General features: G+C 38.8%; 3 protein-coding genes across 18 annotated transcripts in view; all 3 read right to left on the reverse strand.

The window, feature by feature from the left end:
• Positions 1-696: 696 nt before the first annotated feature.
• LOC121896490 (matrix remodeling-associated protein 8-like) lies at positions 697-11,330 on the reverse strand. Of its 2 annotated transcripts, none has more exons than XM_042410420.1 (10): positions 11,056-11,324; positions 6,407-6,433; positions 5,976-6,284; positions 5,786-5,887; positions 5,228-5,689; positions 2,503-2,661; positions 2,321-2,351; positions 2,124-2,203; positions 1,965-2,018; positions 697-1,846 (listed from the first exon to the last, which is right to left on the reverse strand). In XM_042410420.1, exons 1-10 carry the CDS (start codon positions 11,081-11,083, stop codon positions 1,821-1,823), a joined length of 1,278 nt encoding a protein of 425 aa, XP_042266354.1. In that variant the 5' UTR covers positions 11,084-11,324; the 3' UTR covers positions 697-1,820. The 2 variants fall into 2 exon arrangements, 1 of the variants encoding a protein (XP_042266354.1); XR_006096016.1 differs by having other exon boundaries at positions 1,809-1,846; positions 2,124-2,159; positions 11,056-11,330.
• Positions 11,331-12,300: 970 nt separating this feature from the next.
• Positions 12,301-14,640, reverse strand: aurkaip1 (aurora kinase A interacting protein 1). The gene is made up of 4 exons (XM_042410421.1): positions 14,534-14,640; positions 13,523-13,628; positions 12,958-13,421; positions 12,301-12,619 (listed from the first exon to the last, which is right to left on the reverse strand). The coding sequence occupies exons 2-4, from the start codon at positions 13,572-13,574 to the stop codon at positions 12,503-12,505; spliced, it is 633 nt and encodes a 210-aa protein (XP_042266355.1). The 5' UTR covers positions 13,575-13,628; positions 14,534-14,640; the 3' UTR covers positions 12,301-12,502.
• A 3,508-nt stretch (positions 14,641-18,148) lies between these two features.
• Positions 18,149-20,990, reverse strand: part of LOC121895774 (rap1 GTPase-activating protein 1-like) — a 43,001-nt gene continuing 40,159 nt past the window's right edge. For 12 of the 15 annotated variants that reach the window (XM_042409206.1, XM_042409213.1, XM_042409211.1 and 9 more), the window contains 2 exons: positions 20,837-20,948; positions 18,149-20,586 (listed from right to left, as the gene is read on the reverse strand). In XM_042409206.1, coding sequence (XP_042265140.1) covers positions 20,405-20,586; positions 20,837-20,948 — 294 coding nt within the window. In that variant the 3' untranslated portion in view covers positions 18,149-20,404. The remainder of the gene's footprint in view (positions 20,587-20,836; positions 20,949-20,990) is intronic. The other 3 variants (XM_042409208.1, XR_006095839.1, XM_042409209.1) reach the window with 3 other exon arrangements.

The following is a 20,990-nucleotide window of genomic DNA, read 5'->3' on the forward strand; positions in this document are numbered from 1 at the left end:
TAACCTGAAATATATGACGATCTATTTTTGGACAACTAATAAATGTCACATTTGTTTTAATAATCCTAAGAATATGTATGTATATATATTTAAATCCTATAATGAAAATCTTGATTAAAATAATAAAAAATAAAAAATAAATACATACAAATAAAAAAATATCTAAAATGAAATGCAAATATACAGAAGCAGCAATGTGATTGACTAGAGGGGAAAAAAGAGAAGCTGCACTAACTGCACAAATGATTGTATAAAAGTAATTCATTGATCTTATTAAATACAGTATGTCTATAACAATATTCACAATTAATAATAACAATAATATGATATATAATTGTAACTGCTTTATTATTACTGGGCTTGATTGAGCACCCAAGGGATGCCAGTACGCTGTAGTAAAATGTCTACTCCATTGTTATTTAGTAAAACACATGAATTTTGTATTTATTAGACTAAAAACACTGCCGTTAATGCCTGTCAAACAAGAGTCATGCATCTGCATCACTCTACATTCTAAAATAATCACTTACCTCAATTATTCATCCTCTTGTATCCATATTCCTCAAGACTTCAGAGGCGACTGATACATTATATTTTCATAGCAGAGTTCCCAATTCATCCAAACACCCACTATGTGGGTTAATGTCTGTGGAGCACCCTCTAATAACTGGATCAAATTGAGGAGTCTGTGGCCAATGTTGTGAATTTTTAATAGAACAATGTTTTATTAGAACAGAGCAATATTAGAGTTTGTGCAAATGGATGAGAGAGCAAGACAGGGAGCGAGAAACAAAGATTTTTTTAAAAAAAAGGGGTGTGATTTAGCATTACTGAGATTGTAGACACACTTCTTCCTGCAGTAAACCTCGTAGAGCTGCAGCCACACAGTTTATAGCAGATTTGTACCTGTATCACCAGCAGATTCAGTAATGAAAATTCAGTGTTTTATTAAACCAGGGTACATGGTACATGCTTGATGCAAACAAGTACTACACTGCCCATTAAAATCCATATAAATGGTTAAAAGATTTTCTTTTTCCTGAGTTTTGATAGACTGAGCCTTTAGTCCACGGTCCTACAATTTCATTATCTTTCCCCTAATAAGTTATTAATGAACCGATCTATTCCAAGAGGCCAGTGTATATGTCCATTTGAGGAAAGATTATTTGGAGAAGAATTTAAGTCAGTCTGTATTTCTAAAATAGGTTAAATTCAGAAAAAAAAAGTTAAATGTCGTCACTTTGAAAGTACCATGATCATCTGTTTAAAACCAATCACTATCTATAGCTAGAAATGTGTGGCACTTGTTTCCAAACACTGTCTACATACAGTAAATTAACTTTTGAAACATGATGCAATATCTTTTGTAAATTACAGTACAGCAGAATTTGTGCAAAAAAAAAAAAGAAAGAAAATGATCAAATTTCAACAACTAAAAAGAGCTGTTAACTTGCAGCTCTGTAAGCATGCACCGTACAAATAAAACATACTTGAATAAACATCATGCATTTAAGTAAAAAACATAAAAAAACGGACGATAAAAATGCCTAATATTCATCATAAATCAACCAATGAATGCAACGATTAAGGATCATATTGTTATAACAGCTGTGAAATTGCAAGTTATATAAAAAATAACATGTAAAAAAATGTCGATGCCTTTTAGTGAAAAAAGCTTAGTGTGCTAGAGTTACAGCAGAGGGAGCATTCCTCCTGTCCTCTCTTGGGTTTCCTCTTTTTTTTCTCTCCTTCTCTCCAAGGTCCTTCACTCCTCTGGCATTTGCCCTGGACCTGCCAGCAGCATCTCAGAAACATCTCGCTCACTTCCACAGCTTCCCATCAAATTCTGAATGAGGAGGTGGCAGAGGGACATCATATCAAAAAAAAAATGTGGCTGTAAGAAGGTTACTGTTGAGTGTGTATTCACTGAAATACAACTATTTTACTGCAGGATGTCTGCTCACCCATATTGCAGTCTTTGGTCATATCCCTCTCTTTCAGTAGGTTGTTTTTGTAGTCTGTGGATTGTAGCAGACATGTAGTTTATGTGAAAGCAAAAAGTACTTTTGTTTTATTAATGCTATGTGTGTTTACTGCATGTGTGTGGATGAGGTTTACTGTACCTGAATTCGGAGGCTCTTGGTTACAGGCCTTCAGCTCTGTGCAGTGTAATGATATTTCACCGTCACTGATCATGTTTCTCCTGCATCGAAATACATCATCTTTTGCTTACCATTGGAATTAATTAAAAGACTTTTTTTAAATTTTGATTATATATTCTTTTTAATTATTATTATTTGTTGTATAGTTGATGTCTTACCGGTCATATCTATGAATGTCATAGTCCAGCACTGAAAAATATAAAATATAAAATGTGACCCTTACACGAGCAACCATAGTGAACAAGCTTTTTATAATTATAGAATACAAGCAAGTTGTGAGGTAGAAGCCGAGAACAAAATACGGAATAAACACACACACACACATGCACATACACAATACCTCTCTTTTTGCGTCGTCGAGTCAGCGCGATGACAGCGACAACGATGAGTGCCAGCAGTAAGAGGGTTGCCAGGAAGTAGCCCAAATGCTGCACGAAATAACCTCGATGCTCAGGAAGGATGACGTTCACCACTCGTGGACTCTCCACCTCTTCGGTCCCTAAAGACAGAATATGGGTAAAAAGATAAATAATTACTCCATTCTCTGATACATAGGAATAGAAATACTTATTATTTCACACGGTACATAGCAAGTAAACTCAAGGTACATTCATATACAGTAAAATAACAATGGGAAGTATTGTAGAGGATTTATGGACATTTTTTAACAGTGATATATTGGATTGTTACAGTGGATAGACGTAATGGCAAAAACAAGAATCCAATTGAAATACTTTTCAACAAAAAACATTTATTTCCCTCGAGGCTTCTTCCTTTTCATTCGCTTTCAAAAGCCAGAGAAAGATGGAGGGAGAGCAGGAGTTAAATGTCAAAATGCTGTTCGGCCGTAATGACTTCCAGACCTGATGTCATGCAGCTGTTATTTTTTTCCTCAGAAAAATACAGGCTGACCATAAAAAGAGGAGGAGAAGTGTGAGGAGAGACGAATACTGTTATGTGGTTTGTCTGCGTGTCTGTATTAGTTTTACATTTTTTTACCGTCTGCACACAAACACAAAAGTCTAGTTTCTGCATACATGGAAAATAGATCTGTGACACCTCCAGCAGAGCTATCGGTGAACTATAGAGTCTGACAGGACAGTTTAAATACATATCTAACAACACTGCAGGCAGCTCCCAGTTTCGCAGCGTACACTTTTCAGAAAGTTGATCATGATTATTAAAAACAACAAGCACAGAAAATAAATGCTGGGTTTCAAGATGCAAGACCATAACAACTACAAACTGATCTCCTTCTATTATAGTCCAGTGTGCTGTACCGCAGCTACTTCTGCAGAATGATCCTTCAATGCATCTTTACAAATCTGTTGAAACGTAAAAATACTTGCTATTACAGCTTTTCAAACAGCCTGATTACAGAAGCGATATCACAGAAAAGGATCATGAAATAGACCCAATCTTTCCCTCTTAGATATTTCTCTTCAATATACCTTTACTGTGTGGCCTCTCATTAAAGCTGCTAGTAAAACTAGAGACTACTGAGGGACCAATGAGGAGAACATGCAATGTACCATATCTGACCATTCAAGAAAAAAAGCTTATTGTGATTTAATTACCCACCTCCTAAGTAGGAGATTGGTCGGTAATTATTACCTGTCATTGGTTTATGTACCTAATATACACGAAACTGCAAAGACAGGTCCAAGGTCATTGTCTCTGGAGCACAATCGTTGAAACCGGAGCCACAGCCATGTCCCAGCAGTAGCCCATTTCCATTTTCTTGACAGATTTGACACGTGTGTACATGTTAATGGCTATTTCACATATGGCGCACAGAGGTCATCCTGTGTGTGTTTTTTTTTTTTCCCTGTGGGAAATTCATCATTTGCAAGTCAATGAACTGGAGGAAAGTGTCTTCATTTTCAAAGATAGAGATTTCTGTTGAATTGTTGACAACTCACGAAATGCTTCCTTCATGATTACAAAGGAATAATGGTCTTTTCATTCCAGCCATAAATAATTACAGCATTAAAGTGAAAGGCTCTCATGACATTTGTAATTTCAGATGATTGCAGGCGCCTGCGTGAGCACAAACAACTTGGGTTCAATCTAGTAGACAAGATCAGCTGTGCATAAAGACGAACTAAATTCCTCGTGGAGGTTTACTCAAAGGACGCAGGCAGGATGCCATCTATCCATGTGTGCATTTCTTCACAACACACTTTATAGAGTTATTAAATGGGCTAACGTTTCTTTAAAGGGGGAGGAGGATCTATAGTCTAACACATACCTTCATCCCCTCCCCTTACTTTGCTCTTTCATGTCACAGCTGGCCCAGATGTTGAACAGATGTATCAGACTTCCTCTGACTGCTGGTAAACACGCCTCTACCAGAGGCTGATACACATCAGCACAGAAACAGGGCAGAAACTGGGAGAAAAGAAAGATAAACAAAACTCGAGATACAGTGTAACTAGTCTAGACATGTGGTTGGAACTTTTGGAAAAGGGGTTCAAAAGGAGAAAAAAACATAAGATATGACCCTCAATTCCCTAAATCACCGGCTGTTGGAACCGACTCCTCTGCTCGGCACAGTTAAAATGTCTCCAGCTGTAAATGAAGAAGCTGTAAATGATAAAAAGTCCGCAGGGAAAATTGAGCCCACTTCCGTTGGAGCCAATTTAAAGCTATTTACTGTAGACAGCCTCTCAAACCAGAACTGCAAATAGTTGACTCTAAAAAACTTCACTTTTTATTTTTGCAATGCTGAATTCACAGTCAACAACTACCAGAAAGATTTCTTTCTTTCTTTCTTTCTTACTCAACCGGCCTACATTCTTTGTACCTCCTCCCTCCCTCTTCAGCTCAGACACAAAAACAGAGGTCTGAGGAGAAAACTGGCAAGAAGAGGAACTGATTTAACTGACCAACTATGCCTATAAATATAACAAAAAACCCAGGAGCAGTGTTCTTGCTCTGCGTAATTCAGTCGGGAAACCATATGGGAAAAAACATTAACCATTACTAGTGTCTGGAAAAACAAAGTTCAAGTGTTGTCAAGTGTTGTCAAGCATTTACTTTGTTTTTAATTGTGAGTGGCTTACTTTCTACTGGCTCATCATTCGGGAAAATTCTTGGTGCTTCAGTGGGAGCGGACGGAAGCGGAGGTCCCACAGTCAGCCTAAAGATGCGTCTCTCATGCAGACCGCAGTAGTGATGGTGCAGGTGGCAGGAGTACAGGCCTTTATCAACTGGCTTCAAGTCTGAAATGGACAGTGAGAAGTCCCCTAATGTAAAAGCATCCTCTTCCACGCTCATCTTGTTCTGGCCAAAGAGTGGTCCGTAATCCCGGCGCTCTCCGGAGGCATAGAGGTCCACCAAACGGTCAGCCCTATCAGGACGCACTCCAGGGGGCTGGAAGTCCCAGTGAGCCACCTGCTGCTGGTCCTCCTGGAGGCCCTCTCTCCACAGGGGGCGCCGGTTCACACAAGGCAATACCACTGAGCTGCCCAACAGGACCACAAACACGGTCTTCTCTCCATCCCAGAAACGTTTCTCTTTCCGAACTGGCAACATATGAGTGTGAAATTAATTGTTATTTAAGCTGTGTCATATATCACGACTCATGGAATAACATTAGCTGCGTGATTAGGAAGACTCACCTGACTTGGTGACATTGAGCTGGATTTGAATGGACTGGTGAATCTGGCAGTAATGATGGTGCAGATTACAAGTGTAAACACCTTTATCAGTTGTGGCCACATCTGAAAAAAAAGCATCCAAACAACATGAGATGAAATATAGATGGAAGAGTGCGGTCAACATTGTGCTACTGGAAAATAAAAGTCTCACTGTTGATGACAAGGGAGAAGTTGCCATCATTGAAAGCAGACTCTGGGACGGAGATGCGGCCCTTATTGAAGCCATTATAGACTCTCTGGCGGGCTCCAGGGGACATGTCCAGGACTCGCTCCACAGAATACTCTGGGCTGTTGCGGGCCAAGTCCCAGTGCACCACCCTCTGACGGTCCTTCAGTCTGTCCCGGGTCCACACCATTCGGGGGCTGTGGCAGGGCAGTACGGCCTGAGACCCTGCAGGGAGGGTGATGTTCTTGGCCTCCACCACCACACCAAGTTTGTTGCTGCCGCTCTGACCCCATGCTGATACAACAAATACATAAACAGACTCAGAAAATCAATGCCAGAAAAAGAGACATCAAACATGAGCTGTTATACATTTACCACTCAATTAGGCAGTTCATAGAGAAATAAAAATGTCTTACCTCCTGGCAGGAAGAGCACAGCAAGAACTGAAAGAGACAAAAACATGTTTAATTAGTTGTATCCTACTGAAGCTCTTACTTAATACTGCCTAGTGTTGCAGTTTTACATAGATAAGATGAACAAGACTGTTCACTAATCAAATCTTGAGAAATATTTATGTTAAGACTCCGGAAATGGTTGAAGTTTTTGGAGTGTTACGGTTCGACCTGGATTGACCCAAAAGTGAAAAAATTCAGTCGCAGCAGATGTGGGTTCAGTAAGAGGACTGTTTTATGAAACAGAGAAGGAAATTGGAGAAACAAAGGCATGGCAAAGTGTCAGGATTTTAAAAAAGAAAAGTTCCACATGGGAAAACAACTTGAGAAAAATATACCAGATGTCAACAATATTCTCTGGAAATATATTTTGTCTATGTTTTCGCACTGTAGAGATATTTTCCTTCTGTGCATTTGCTATTTCTAATGCATTTTTTCCCACAGTGCTATTTCGTCGTCTGTTTACTGAAGGGCCAGCGGAGATGCATGCAGCCAAAGCATACAGAGGCTCTATTCATCCTAGCTGCCGCTGGCTTGTCGCAAGGCCGTGATCCTGAAGGGATGAAGAACCGCGCCGCTATTCAGCTCACTTCAGTCACACTGTCTGGTGTCAAAAGTCCAGGATCATGACCAAACACCTGTGTATTGTTACTGTACTGGTAATGAGTACTGTGAACTATAGAGGCTAGAGGTGCAGAACCTTCAGTGTGATGTTAGTTTTTAATGTATGCAGACATTCAGTACTATACATAAAAAAAACATTCTCAAGGCTCAGATATTGCAGATTTGAAAAGGCAATGATGTTCCCACATCCATAGCTCCTCCTCCTCACTCTTATCATTATTTTCTTAACTTTTCTGCTTAATTTCTCTGTCTCTGTTTATTTTTTTTCTGACCTCTTATTGGAGAATTCAGAATTTAAATTATATGTTTAGATAAAGAAGAGATAAAGATAGGAGGGGAAAAACAAGAATGAAATACCTCAACATAGAAAAAAGCAATGATGAATTATTTTCAAATTGGCAAATTACTGAAACTTCATACCAGATTAAACTAGCAAGTAATCAATGACAACTGTTGTAAAACAGTTGTTAAATGGTTAAAACCATTTATTGAATAGCTGATTGACAGAAAATTATTCTGGAACAAGTTTGATTTGCTTAAACTGTTTAATCCGAAGGAAATGCCTGCACACTTACTCCAAGCTACAAAATTTAATCCGGACAACATTTCGATCCTACTCGGATCTTCGTGGCTTGAGGTAAGTGTGAAGAATTACCTTTTTCATTGATACTGCTTTCTGATAGCTTCATCTTCTGCTTCCAGCTTCTAAAATGATACCATTTCCTGTTTTTTATTATTGTAAATGGAATATTTTCAAGTTTTGAGTTGTTTTTGGACATAACAAGAAGTCTGAAGATATCATCATGGGCTCTCAGAACTTTTCGTTATTTTTTTTAGATTTTTCAGACTAAGCGATTAATCAAAAAATAATCAAGAGATTAATTCCACAATGAAAATAACAGTTAGTTGCTGCTCAGTCAAGTACATCTTTATCTGCACTGATGGCCTCACAGTGGGTAAACCTAAATTTAACCCCAAACTACGGACAAACCTGAAGAGAGACGGTTACCTTGTGAAGGCAATGTGCTGTCTACAGTGAACTGATGCTTGTGTCTGTCTTGAGCACACTGAGACATATACCATCCAGCATTTTTCAACTAACTGTTATCATAACAACAAAACTTTCTGCGTGGGTGGAAGAAAGCAGATTTTTAGGAGTTACATTTTTGTTGGCCTTCTCCATCCAGGTGCTTTACTCATTATGGCTGCACGTCATGTGAACGCAGGCAACCGACACATGAAAACAGTGTTAATTTCATCCTATCTAAACAATACCTCGGTAGACGGCTACTACTGTGCTTCTTATCCAGCGGTTTCACATGCTGTGATTTCATATTTCAAGCTGGGCTAATTTATTTCAGCACACACACTGGCATCAGAGAGGAGACCTCATGCTGGAAAACTTTGGTGGGTTCTCTATTGAGGGGTATAAACTTTCTTGCAGAAGGTAAAACAAAGTGTCCCAACCCCTATAATTTGCTCTCATCTCTCCTCCAGACACACATAGACTGGTGACTCACAAAGCTGGTTTAACACTAAAGACTTAACAATGTGCTATTGAATTAACGGGGATAATAACAGACATTTACCAAATGACCTGTAAAATCACTGTTGTCATTTGTATCACTTAGTAGACCGTCACCCCTGAGGTGAAACAAAAAAAAGGCTGATACTGAACAGTATGTACTACTCAAACATAAAGCATGTATTTACACAGCATAATTTCTGTGATTCATAGGTGTTGTGGGCGTGTGAGGTTTACTCACAGCCCCGTCACAGGTTGAGAATAAATCAAATAAATCTGTCCAGCTGCAAATTCAGCTAAATATACAAAGACACATTCAGAGACTTTGGGAGCCTGTTGACTCTCCTGTGTACATTAAAATGCAGCCAAGACTTTCAGGTATTTTTAGTCATCCATGCATACACACAAAGTACTTTTGAAGCTTTATTGCAAATTAGTAGACTTAACGATTGAAAGTACTTTCCACTGTATAATTATATACTGCAACATCATACACCATTGCTTTGTGAGCTGTTGAAAAAGATATTTTTGTGTGTATTGTTTTCTATATGTATTTGATGTTTATAGATAACTTTACTGAGTTTATTATAGCATTGAAAACATTTTTATGTTGCAGATGCATTGTAAATGTATACATGTAATTATGTAGAGCTCCACTGGAACCATAAGTGTGCAGAATCAGGTGATGTCTACTTACTATACCTTCTTAGTCATGTTTTATGTATACCTGATGAGGACATAATACCCAAATATCATAGCTAACTCAATATATAGGTTCACAATTTTTCAAGTCTGTCCCAAAAGGTGTCCAAAATAACATTGACGTGTTTTTTTCTGGCCCTTTAGAGATCCTTTCATAATGCACTTTCAATGGAAATGGTTGGGGCCAAAACCCACAGGCCTCCTTCTGAGCAAAAACGTATTTAAAAGTTTATTTGAAGCTAATACGAGGCTTCAGCCGTCCAAATTAGCGAATTCAAGTCAGTATCTTTCAAAGTCATTTTAGTGCCAAATTCCCTGTTTTTGTTAAAATCTTTCCACTGCAGCTGAACAGGAAAACACTGCACATCACAAAGAGGTGACTTTTTTTTTTTTTTAACCAAAAAAAGACTAACTGTGGAAGATTACAACTTTATTAGACTTCAACTCAGACAGCTGGGGTCTCATATTATCTTCAAATAAACTTTTCAATGCATTTTTGCTCAAAACAAGGACCCCCCCCCCCCCATCATTTACATTGTAAGCACAGTTTGAGGGAATTCTCTAATGGTCAGTATGAACAGGAGGAATGATTACAGCAAGCAAAACCTGTTTCAATGTTCATTTAGGCACTTGACTATTAGTTTAAGACACTCTTGAAAAAATTGAACCTATCCTTTAAGAAAAAGAGAATCATTTCATCATTTCAATGTGGGGCATCTTCTTCTATTAGAATACCTTCCTGCTGAGGACAGCAGGCTCTCAAACTCGTGGGATTGGGCTGTACAGAACACAAACATTTTATTTCAACCTTGTCATTTTGTGCCTTGAATGATCACATGTTTAAAGGATTTTTATAAAAAAAAAAAAAAAAAATTCCAAAACAGCAATTCTAATCTTTTTCCCTGGCCTGTTGTTGGTGCCCCTTAATTAAGACAGAACCCACATAAACATGTTTGGAGTGGTAATCCCCCTCCTCCACGTCGTCCGGACTCAAGGCAGCCCACTCATGGTGAAACACTCATTACTGACACATATAATGACTGGCTGCTGGATTGTGCTGACTCCTCTACTCAGACCGCAGTTAACTAGAAACACATTGGGCTGAGGCCATAAAAAAACCCCACATACACAACATCAACAGACTGAGGCAAAGCAAAGCTATGAAGTGTTACTGTATATGTAATGATCCGTTTCACTTTCAAGTCCATGTTGCTCCATATTGTTTACAGACAGATAAGACAAATAGATGAAGGGCTAGATGAAGAATGCACAGCATAAAGTTGCAGGAATCAAAATAAAGAGGACTTTGAGATGTTACCAAAAAATAAAAAGGACTGAGTCTTAAAAATTGTAGCCTACCACCCGTAAAAACTTTATAGCCTATTGTTAAATCAACAATAGCCTACATAAATAAACGGCAAAGAAAAATAAGCAGTTTTAAAGTTTTATAACGTCATGCGCATTGCTGGTAGAATAGTAAAAAGAAAATAAGATATGCAAACAGAAAATGAACAGGAGTCATGGTTTTACAAAATGTACTTTAACTAAAAAATCAGTCAGATGCTGTTGGGTCAACATTATAGCTCATATTGCAAAGATCTTCTGAGTAGATGCTTTTAAAAAAGATGTTTACAGACCAGAGAAACTTCGTCTTTTGTCCCCGAGAGGTCATTCTAACCTGGTTCCAATTATGGCACAAAGAAAGTTTCATCAGATTGTTTTTTTTCTCGTTTTTAAAAAGCAAGACAACCGAGGGACTTACTTCGAAGCAGAGTCATATCGAGGTGCATCTTTTTCACAGTGGTGTCAGCGGAGGTGAGTTAAGTCTGACAAGAGGAGATGTGAGCGTCAATTGTGTTTCAACACAAGACACCGAGCTGCAGCTGCAGCGGCTCAGCTGGATCCTCAACACGCTCCGCCTCCGCCAGCCGATCAAATCCCAAACTGCCACACTTTGGTTCTGCACTCGTCTCGAAAAACATGAGTAATAATCGTATAATTACAGTTAAACAGTTTGTTGAGAACTGTTATACACAAACATACTAGATAAATATGAAAAAACGCACTTAAGAAGCATTCCTCTAAATGTAAAAAGGATGTCCCCTGCTACCAAAATGAAAAACACAGTATTGTATCTTTCTGTCAATCAAAAATGGCCTAGTTTTATAATATTTGTTACTTGGAGCTGCTCTCTGTTTAATCTGAAGACTGTGAAGATAGAGGATAAGCAAAGGAAAGCAGTTCCTCCTGCGGTTTGGATGCTGAAACGGGATTTTTTTACTTTATCTCTGAACTTGTTTACAGTGAGGTCACCTGCCAATCGTGATAGAGAATGTTTGTCTTGCCCTGATTATTGTGATAAAGCATGAATATGAGAAAAATGCACTAATGTAAAAAGGACATCCCCAGCTACAACCAAAACTAAACAGTCTTGTATCTTTCTGCCAATCAAAAATGGACACGTCTTATAATACACTCAAGCTTGACACTATTAAATGAAAGATGTTCTTATCAGTAAATCAGTTACATTTAAACACATAAAACAGGCTTATACAGTCAATCTTGCTCAGTGGAGAAATGCTTTTTTCCATAAAGTCAACCTCTTTTTCTCTCTGAATGTGAAGACACCAGTGATTTATATAAAACATTTGTAAACAATTGGGAAAAGTTACACCCATGGAAGCAGCTCCTTCCTCTTTTTCCCTGATCTTAGAAAGGCTGGTTTCTGGATTAAATTAAGTTTTACTTCTAGCCTGCTAAAAAAAAGGTTTTACTGAACAAGCTAATTTGATTTTTAAAATAGCCAAATAGTTGACTTATATTTCAGAGTCATATTTCTGTTTTAGTTCCGCCATAAAAATTAATAGACTGAATGATAGTTGTGATTGTGGCTGAATGCAACTGTTTCCAGACTCTGCACAATACTGCCATCCACAGTATGAACAGGAAAAATGTTAAAATAATCATGCTACTATATGACAAACAGAAAATTACAACATACCATGCCTCGGGCTTGACAGAGACAGATCTTTATTAGATTATGTACACGTTGTTAAAAATTAATTGTACACACATAGGGAATATGTCCTCATCATTAAAACATGCTTCAGTTAAGCTGCGAAGCAGACTTGTCGGGCTTAACTGCAGTATGTGTGAAGTGTGGTCCAGTGTGAAAGATATGAGACACACACACACACACTCAGTGTTTCTCAGTCCCTTTTGTTTCCATGTTGTTTAATGAAGATCTTAGGCGCGCTCCATCCCTCTGGAGCCTTCTTCAGGCCAGCTCGGGTCCAAATCCTCTTCAGGTCCTCCTCAAATCGTTTCTGCACAGGACAAACACACACTGGCAGTGTTAATGTGTGGAGTAAATTTTTATTCAGCTAGTCATGGAGAGTTGTGTTGTAATTAGAGCAAATCATAAAAACAATGCTTAGAATAAAATAAACAGCTTTCAACTATAGAAAAGACTGTTGTAGGTGAGAATATACTGTATATCATAATGAAATATGTTGAGTAAAACAGTTAAACACCACCATTAGTAATTATTATGCATTACATACAGTACATTTGCTCAAAATTAGCTAAATTATTTGTCTTGTTGTGACAGAATTGTTATGTGACCACAGAATCCATTTCTCCACCAAAAAGAGGAAACTCTTACCTGCTTCTTCTTGCCCCTGCCCTCCATCACTCTCCTCCTCAGGAATTTAGTCCGTTTTTGCAGCTTCTTGTATTTATGCCGGTTCATCTTCCTTCGTCGGATCTCCAGAACATTCTTACAACTAAGGGGTGTTACCGAACTCTCCCCATCCTCCAAAACGGGGACAGAGATGGGTGGCAGGACCTTCTCCTCCAGAAGCTCCACTTCCTCCTGGGGCTGAGGAGCCTCCAGCTGGGGTGGAAGTGAGTAGCGCAGGGAGAGCCAGCTCTCCAAAGGACTTACTGACAGTTTACGCGGCACAAGAGCGTCTTCCAACTCCGGTTCGAGTTGGACCCATCGAGGTGGAGATCTGTTGTCTGCTGCTGTTGAATAGTTTCTGAGTTTCTGTTTCAGTAAAGAGCAGTAAGCAGGAATGACTGGTTGTACGCATCCATTCAAAACTTCTCCGTGGGGTTGAAGTGTACCTGGTCATCAAGAAAAAATAAATTAGGTCATCTTGAGTGACATTACTTACACCGGAAACATTCAGATGAGATTAGATAGATATAAATTTATTCATACTTACAAGTTGCTCTACGTAATAAAGTAAGTCGAGGGACAACCTTTGAAGTAAACATCGTTAGCGGTCATCCAAATAAAGTCATCAGGAGTCTGTTGACCCTTCACTGGTCCTGTGGGTGTGAGCAATTGTTTAAGTCAAGGTTATAAATAAAAATTAAGAATTATCTGGTTTCAGCTTCTCATATGTGAGGATTTGCTATTCTTCTCTGTTTTGTATCATTATAAACTAAATATCTTTGGGTTTGGACTGTTGGTTGGACAAAACAAGCAACTTGTAGTGTCACCTTGAATTCTAGGAAATTGTCATGGGATTTTTTATACTGTAACAAATACAATGGTGGAAATGGTTGTCAATTGCAATTATACAGTATATCAATATGTCCAACCTCAATTAGGTTAGCATTAGGTTTAAAAATGCAACAATCGGTCAATTAATCGACTGTATAGACAGAAAATTGCAAGTATTTTCATAATTAAATAATTATTTTAGTCATTTTTGAGGTAAAATGCCAAATAATTGCTCATTCCAGCTTCTCAAATGTGAGAATTTGAAGCTTTGTTGTGTTATACATGACAAACTGAATTTCTTTACATTTTTGACAGTTGACTGGACTCTAGGAAATTATATTTTTCACCTTTCTGACTTTTTATACGGAAAGCCAGAAAATAATCGTCAGATGAATCGATAATGAAAATAATCGTTAGTTACTAGCTGGTAGTTACTGACGTCTCAAATTGCATTCAGACTTATGAAATATGCTGACGTTACTAAGCAAATGCAACAGAACAAATATTAACAAAACTGGCAAAAAATGAATTACTGGTTGCCGGTTGTCCCCCGGCATAACACTACAGGAATATGGAGGCTGTTGCTAATGCTAGCTAGCAATAGTGCTCCGCCGGGGACGTGAAATTCGTGATATTTTCATTTAAAAAGACGAGAGCAACTTGAGTTTATGCCATAAACTATCTGACTACAATCATTTCACTTATTTTACGAACAGCGTTACGTTACCTAATATCACTGTGACCGGGATTTTCGTCTTCAATGTGACTTCAATGTTTTTTCATGACCATGAGAAAACCTCTTCCGTTCAGTGTGACACTAATTTAATTCCTGCTCCTCAGAGCGAACAAAGGTTCCGTCGGAGCAACTAAATAGACCTCTTAAAATGAGCTATTGAGAGCCACTTGATTTATTGATTTACTTTTTCTTTTTCTTTCTTTTTTTTGATGATGATTAAAAAAAACAACTCTACAAATGAATAATAATACAGTTCTGTGTTTTGTCCTGGTGTGTGTAGCACTATGTGTAGCATTTATTTTGCCTGTACTTACTGTTATTCTACACTTGCAAAATAATAAATAAATAAAACTTAGATATAGCCAATTTTGGATCATTTAATAGTACCGTGTTGTTGACCTATGCTTAGCAACATATGGCAGGTAAGGGGAATGCTTGAATGGCTCCACTGGAGGGCACTAATATTCTAAATAGTAATGGTAAGTGAGGAAATTAACTAATGGTTTCCTTAAAATAGTCCATCAGTCTAATTCAGGGGAGGTTTGAGTAATCAGTTTGCCTGAATATGATTCAGGGATTATTACAAATATAGAATAAATTGTAACTTACTCAAATTTTCAAGTTTCATTTATTACCATAAGACTAGGCCGGTGGGATTAATCACAGTACAGATGGAATAGCTGTAACAATACATCACATACAATACCTGTGCAAACATAAAGGACGTAAGTGCAAGAGGAAACATGCAGTGGCCTACCCTGGTCCACATACCTTAAAATACAATTAGACCAGCTTTTCTGTGTTCATCAGCTGTACAGCTTTGGGGAAAAAGCTCCAGTTAAGGTGTTCTGTCCTGCCTCCTAGTGAGCTGTACCTTCTGCCAGAGGAGAGACGCTGAAACAGATGGCGGTACTATAGGGCTGAAGTATATTATTTTAGATTTGTCCCTGGCAGGAATGACTGTGGTCCCCGCTCATTTAAGAAGACCAGTATGTTCCTGTCCCAAAAAAATGAAAACTGCCTGCCTCAATGACTATCACCCAGCAGCACTAACCTCCATCAATATGAAGTGCTTTGAGTGACTAATCAAAGCCCACAAAGCCCACCAAACCTCCTCCCTGCTGGTCTCACTGGACCCCCTACAGTTTGCATACAAGCAAAACAGGTCCATGGATCTGAATTGCCCTCCACACTGCCCTCACCCGCCTGGAACAGAGGGACACATATGTGAGAATGCTGTTTGTGGACTACAGTTCAGCATTTAATACCATTGTGCCCTCTCAGCTGGTCATCAAGCTCAGGGGCCCTTGGACTCAGCAGTGCCTTTTGCAGCTGGATCCTGGACTTCCTTACAAACAGGCCCCAGAGGGTGAGGTGACATCACTTCCTCCACCGTCACACTCAGCACTGGAGTCCCCCAGGGGTGTACGCCAAATCGGACCCTCTTCACTAACAACTGTGTGGTAACACACAGTTCCAACACCGTCATTAAGTTTGCAGACAACACCACCATCATCGGCCTGATAATTGTGAGTGATGAGGCGGCCTACAGAGAGGAGGTAAAAGCCCTGACGTCATGTGTGTCAGAACTACAACCTCCATCTCAACATCTGCACCAAGGAGATGGTGTTGAATTTCAGGAAGGTACAGGAAGCACACACCTCAGTCTACATCCAGGTGGCACCTGTGGAACGAATCAGCAGCTTCAGGTTCGTTGGGGTTCACATCAGCGAGGACCTGAAGTGGTCAAGTCACACTAAGTCGGTGATGAGGACTGTGAACCAGCACCTCTTCTTCTTCAGGAGACTGAGGAGGTTTGGCATGGACAGGAGGAGACTCTACAACTTTTACACCATTGAAAGTGTCCTCCCTGGCCACATCATGGCCTGGTATGGGAGCAGCTCCAAGCAGGACCTTAAAGTACTGCAGAAAGTCATCAAAGCTGCTCAGCGCATCACCAAGTCTGAACTGCCATTCATGCAGGACCTCTACATCCAGAGGAGCAGGAGGAAAGTTGGAAAAATCATCAAGGACCCCAAACACCCCAGCTACAGACTCTTTTCACTGCTACCATCAGGCAAGCAATATGGAAGCATCAGAGCCAGATCCAGCAGGCTCAGAGACAGTTTACATAACACACACACACACACACACACACACACACACACACACACACACACACACACACACACACACACACACACACAGTCTCTCTCTTCCTCTCCAACACACACACACTCTATCTTATCAGAAGTATTTATCACCCATCACTTATGTGCAATACCCTATTAATCTATTTATCACTTATGTGCAATACCACACCTGCACACCAATGTTCAATATAATGTATGTTTGTATATGTATTATATTATTCATCTTATCTTCCTCTTCTCTCATTTTATTATATACTCTAATTGGAACTGGAGATCGAAGAAGCCACTGCCTTCAGTGTTGCCATCTGCTGTGTTGTTGTGCATGTGACAATAAAATCTCTTGAATCTTCATATTAAGAAACATTTGAAAATAAAAATTGAAGTCTTCAGGCCAGGGGAAATGTGAGACAGAAAAAGTTCTACTTGTAGCATTCCTCCAAATAGGGTCACATGACCCGTTTAAACATTAGATAACTAACAGTTTTAGAATAAAAACTGAATCTGGAGATGACAGCTATGATTTATCACACAGTTTACGCTAATACAGTGCACCAGGATCAATAACTTCAGCTGTAAATAAGAAAAGGGCTTGTAGCATAAGCCTTTTTAAAACAGATTATATATCATATTTTACAAAAATTATGTTTTTCTGCTGGTATTGGTATTACCAGCAAATATTTTAACATGCGTATGAGGCGTTGTTTTCGACTGTATTTCAAACATCTGCCAGCGTGGCCCAGGAGTCTTAAGGCACACCTCCTCACAGAGCAGTGAGCTGCTGCTGTTTATGCATAAAGACTGACCTTCACTTTACTTACTAGACTGACCTTTTTAAAAACGTTACTTACAGTATGAATATTTTTGCACATAAATTCAGGCACTAATCAGCATATAAAACAGGATAGTAGTGAGAGTATTCAGCACAGAGTAGAACATCAACTATTTAGTTTGGTTTTCTATTATATATCATCTGTGTTATTTTTTCCATAGTAACATTTCTAAACCTATTTGTGAAGTGTTATAAACATGTTACAGTTGGCACATTATTGTTTTTTTGTGTAGACACATTTGGAAAGCCCATTTCAGTCATGGTTCAGTTTTATTTCCTTTTGACTCATTAAAACGGAACATGTTTCTTTCTTCCATGTGGCACAGTTGTATAACCAGGGAAGCCTCCACTTTTAGATTGCTCTAGTTTTACATACTTGTGGGCAGCCACATCAAATCATTTATTCATGGGGCTTTCTCTCTTAGCTTTCATTAAGACTGTGGGAAATGGAACATCTACAGTATGTATGCATCTCACAGCAGGGATTCTCAATATATGGCACTTTGAATACTGCATTTGTATACTGCATATTTTTTTGTAAAAAAAAAAAATGACATAATGCTGAAAAATAAGTTAAAATCAAAGAACAAGTTCCCATTGAAAGATGTGACGTACAATACAGTGTAAAGTTCTTGGGGCATTTATTTACAATAAAAACAACAACAACAAAACATTCAATTCATTGTAAATCCTGCTGGCTATTGACTATTTGTTTCACTATCTACCATCCATTTGTGATGATAAGGCAACTGAAATGATCAGCAGGATGTACTGTATGATTTTCCCTTTTACAGAACAGTCTGAATAGCTTTTAAAACAATTTTATTCTACAAAACTCCCTCAAAATAATATTTAAAGATAAGGATACTAGATAATAAAACAACAATGAACTGTTTACTTGGCAGTCATTTCAAGGTGTTGGTCAATCACATTTTAAATCAATGGCCTATACATTATATACTATGTACTCCAACTAAATATCTATTTACAAAATCAGTAGTTGTATTTGGAGTCATTTTCTCACCTTAAAAGCAAATAAATATTCACTGTTTTATCATAATTGCATTGCAAGTTTACTGCACTGAAAGAGATTCAACCCCTGAAAAAGACAGAGCTTTACAGATGACAACATTATAATTTACTCCAAAGCAACACCTACAGTCTAAGCATATAACAGGATGCTGAATGTAGTCACCATAGAGGTACAGTAGGCTATAACAGATGCACGCAATAAATGCCACTCCAACGGGAACCAAATCAATAAATAAAGACATATATCAGAAAGAAAAAAGCAACTCAGAACATAATGTAGAGACTGGTCTGTGCATCAATAGACAAGACAGAAATAGCAGTTAAATCAGTCATTGGTGGATATATCCATACTTTAGAAGACTATATAGGCAGTGCTGAAGCATGACCGCATTCCACCATGATTTCTTAAGAAACTAGTGTGCTTAAATATAATAAAAATGGTCCTGACCAACACTACTTTACCACTGACCTATTACTGCCGTCCCATTATTGGCCGCAGAACATGTGAGTAAAAGAAGTGATGTAAAATGATTTGAGGGGCAAAAAAAATGCATTTTTAAATTTTAAGGCCATTTCATTTGATTTATGATACATTGCTGTCTTCACTGTGACCTGTGGTTTCAGGTTTGAAATCTGTTATTGTGGAAATTTTGGATGGTAGAGGAAAGAGCGCAGCTACTGTCAAAGAAATTATTTTGCTGCAGCTACACAGTACTTCTACTGGGACGTTACCCAGAAAATAATCACATTAAACAGAACAATGCTATATGTTATACATATCGGATTGAACGTTTTATTAGAAAACTATTATTTGGTATTGTGTACTAGAGATCTTTATAGAGCCAAAACCTTTGTTGATTTGGTAAAACCATCCAGGCAATTATCTCCTCTATGTTGCAGCAAAAAATCCTTCACACAATTTCTACAAAGAGATCAATGGCACTGTCTTTACCCTGTATATCTAGCACACCCAGGCTTCAACAAGACAAACTAAACCAAAGTCATATATTTTACAAATAAAACTATTTAATTTGTAGGTAAAATGTGTGCTTTTGAAACAAAGGTACAGGTGAAAAAAAACAACAACAACTAGGCAACAGATGTGTGAACAGGCAAAGAAAAGTGGAAGGAAACAACACTTTTTTGTGCAAAAGCTGGCCCCTCTTTGTGCGTCATCCTCTCCAGTGTCCTCCAGGTCTCTGGATACACTGCTGTCTGGCCTTCACTGAGCAGCAGACTGACCAGGCTCCACCTGCTTTTTCTCCTCTTGCTCATCGTCCTCCTCCTCATCATAGGTCATGGCGAACGCCTGCACTTGTCTCATCTCCCAGAAGGACTGTGACTTATGGGAATGCTTTGGGAATAAGAGAGAGACGTCTTTTTTAAAACTCTCAACACAAATTAAGGTGTTAGAATATACTCTATACATGTCATCAGCCATAAGATATTAATTATTAAAATGTATACTTTGCAGTTTTGTACGATGCCAAAACATCTGTATGTCTTGGTTTGGTTTATTCCTCAGTATACAAGCAGCATTTAGTTCTGTTTCAATGTATGTAAAGGATATCTGCTCCATTGGTCCATAGTTTAAATCCATGGATTGAAAGATTACTGAGGAAAGTCTAACCTGAAGATGGAGATCCAGGATACAACCAGGTGGGTGGAGCTAACAATTCTGCACACAGAGACGCACAAACAGCAATAAAACAACAAACACAGCAGAGCATCAGCACAACAGCACAAGAGAAGCAATGAAGCACCAAAGGGCAGTAAAGGAGAGGTCGTACTGTTGCACACTACAGCTTCAGTGCATTTGCTCAGTTTAACGGGAGAGTATAAAACATTTCAGTGCCAGTGTGCCCTGTACATCAAGAGAAAGAAGATCATGCAGAGCAACAAGTGTGTTACTGGTAGCTGGCAGTTTAGTCCAAGATAGAGATGACTCACCGATGAGGACTGATGATCGTGTGGTCGTTCCAATTTGATACGGATGTCCGTCCCTTTCCCTCGTTCAGGTTTACCAGGCCCTGAGGGATTGGTGTGTTTAGTCATATACTGTATGCCGTAGCCTGTTAATTTCCTCATTACAACAACAAATCTTGAGTCAGCTAAGATATTGAATCACAAAACCAGAAAAATGTCCATCTCTGTTCACAATCTGCTTTACTCTAAATCCTACTGTCTATCTTTAAAAGCCGGACTAACATCCTGTAACCTCACGGTTTGTTACAACTTGCTAGCCTTGCTTCTTCAAGGACCCCACCTCTCACCCCTCACCTGGGGAGCTACCGCGACTGGTGGCACTGGTGCTGCTGATGCTGTCCTCCAGCCAGGTGCTGTAGGTGAAGGAGTCTCGCTTGTGTGGCGTCCCGGCAGACGACAGACTCTCCTGGGGAGCGCACGGAGGAGAGAGACACAGCAGAAAACACAC

This window comes from Thunnus maccoyii, chromosome 4 (genome assembly GCF_910596095.1).
Source record: "Thunnus maccoyii chromosome 4, fThuMac1.1, whole genome shotgun sequence".
Classification (NCBI taxonomy): Eukaryota; Metazoa; Chordata; class Actinopteri; order Scombriformes; family Scombridae; genus Thunnus; species Thunnus maccoyii.

Excerpts from the sequence above, each read along its gene's own strand:
- LOC121896490 (XM_042410420.1), bottom strand. The coding sequence starts at position 11,083 with ATGCACCTCGATATGACTCTGCTTCGAA. Across the intron at positions 6,434-11,055 it reads CGATATGACTCTGCTTCGAA|TTCTTGCTGTGCTCTTCCTG; the intron begins GTAAGTCCCTCG and ends TGTCTCTTTCAG. Across the intron at positions 2,204-2,320 it reads GACATTCATAGATATGACCG|GAGAAACATGATCAGTGACG; the intron begins GTAAGACATCAA and ends ATTTCGATGCAG.
- aurkaip1 (XM_042410421.1), bottom strand. The coding sequence starts at position 13,574 with ATGTTTACTTCAAAGGTTGTCCCTCGACTTACTTTATTACGTAGAGCA. Across the intron at positions 13,422-13,522 it reads TTTATTACGTAGAGCAACTT|GTACACTTCAACCCCACGGA; the intron begins GTAAGTATGAAT and ends CTTGATGACCAG. Across the intron at positions 12,620-12,957 it reads GCAGGGGCAAGAAGAAGCAG|AAACGATTTGAGGAGGACCT; the intron begins GTAAGAGTTTCC and ends TGTCCTGTGCAG.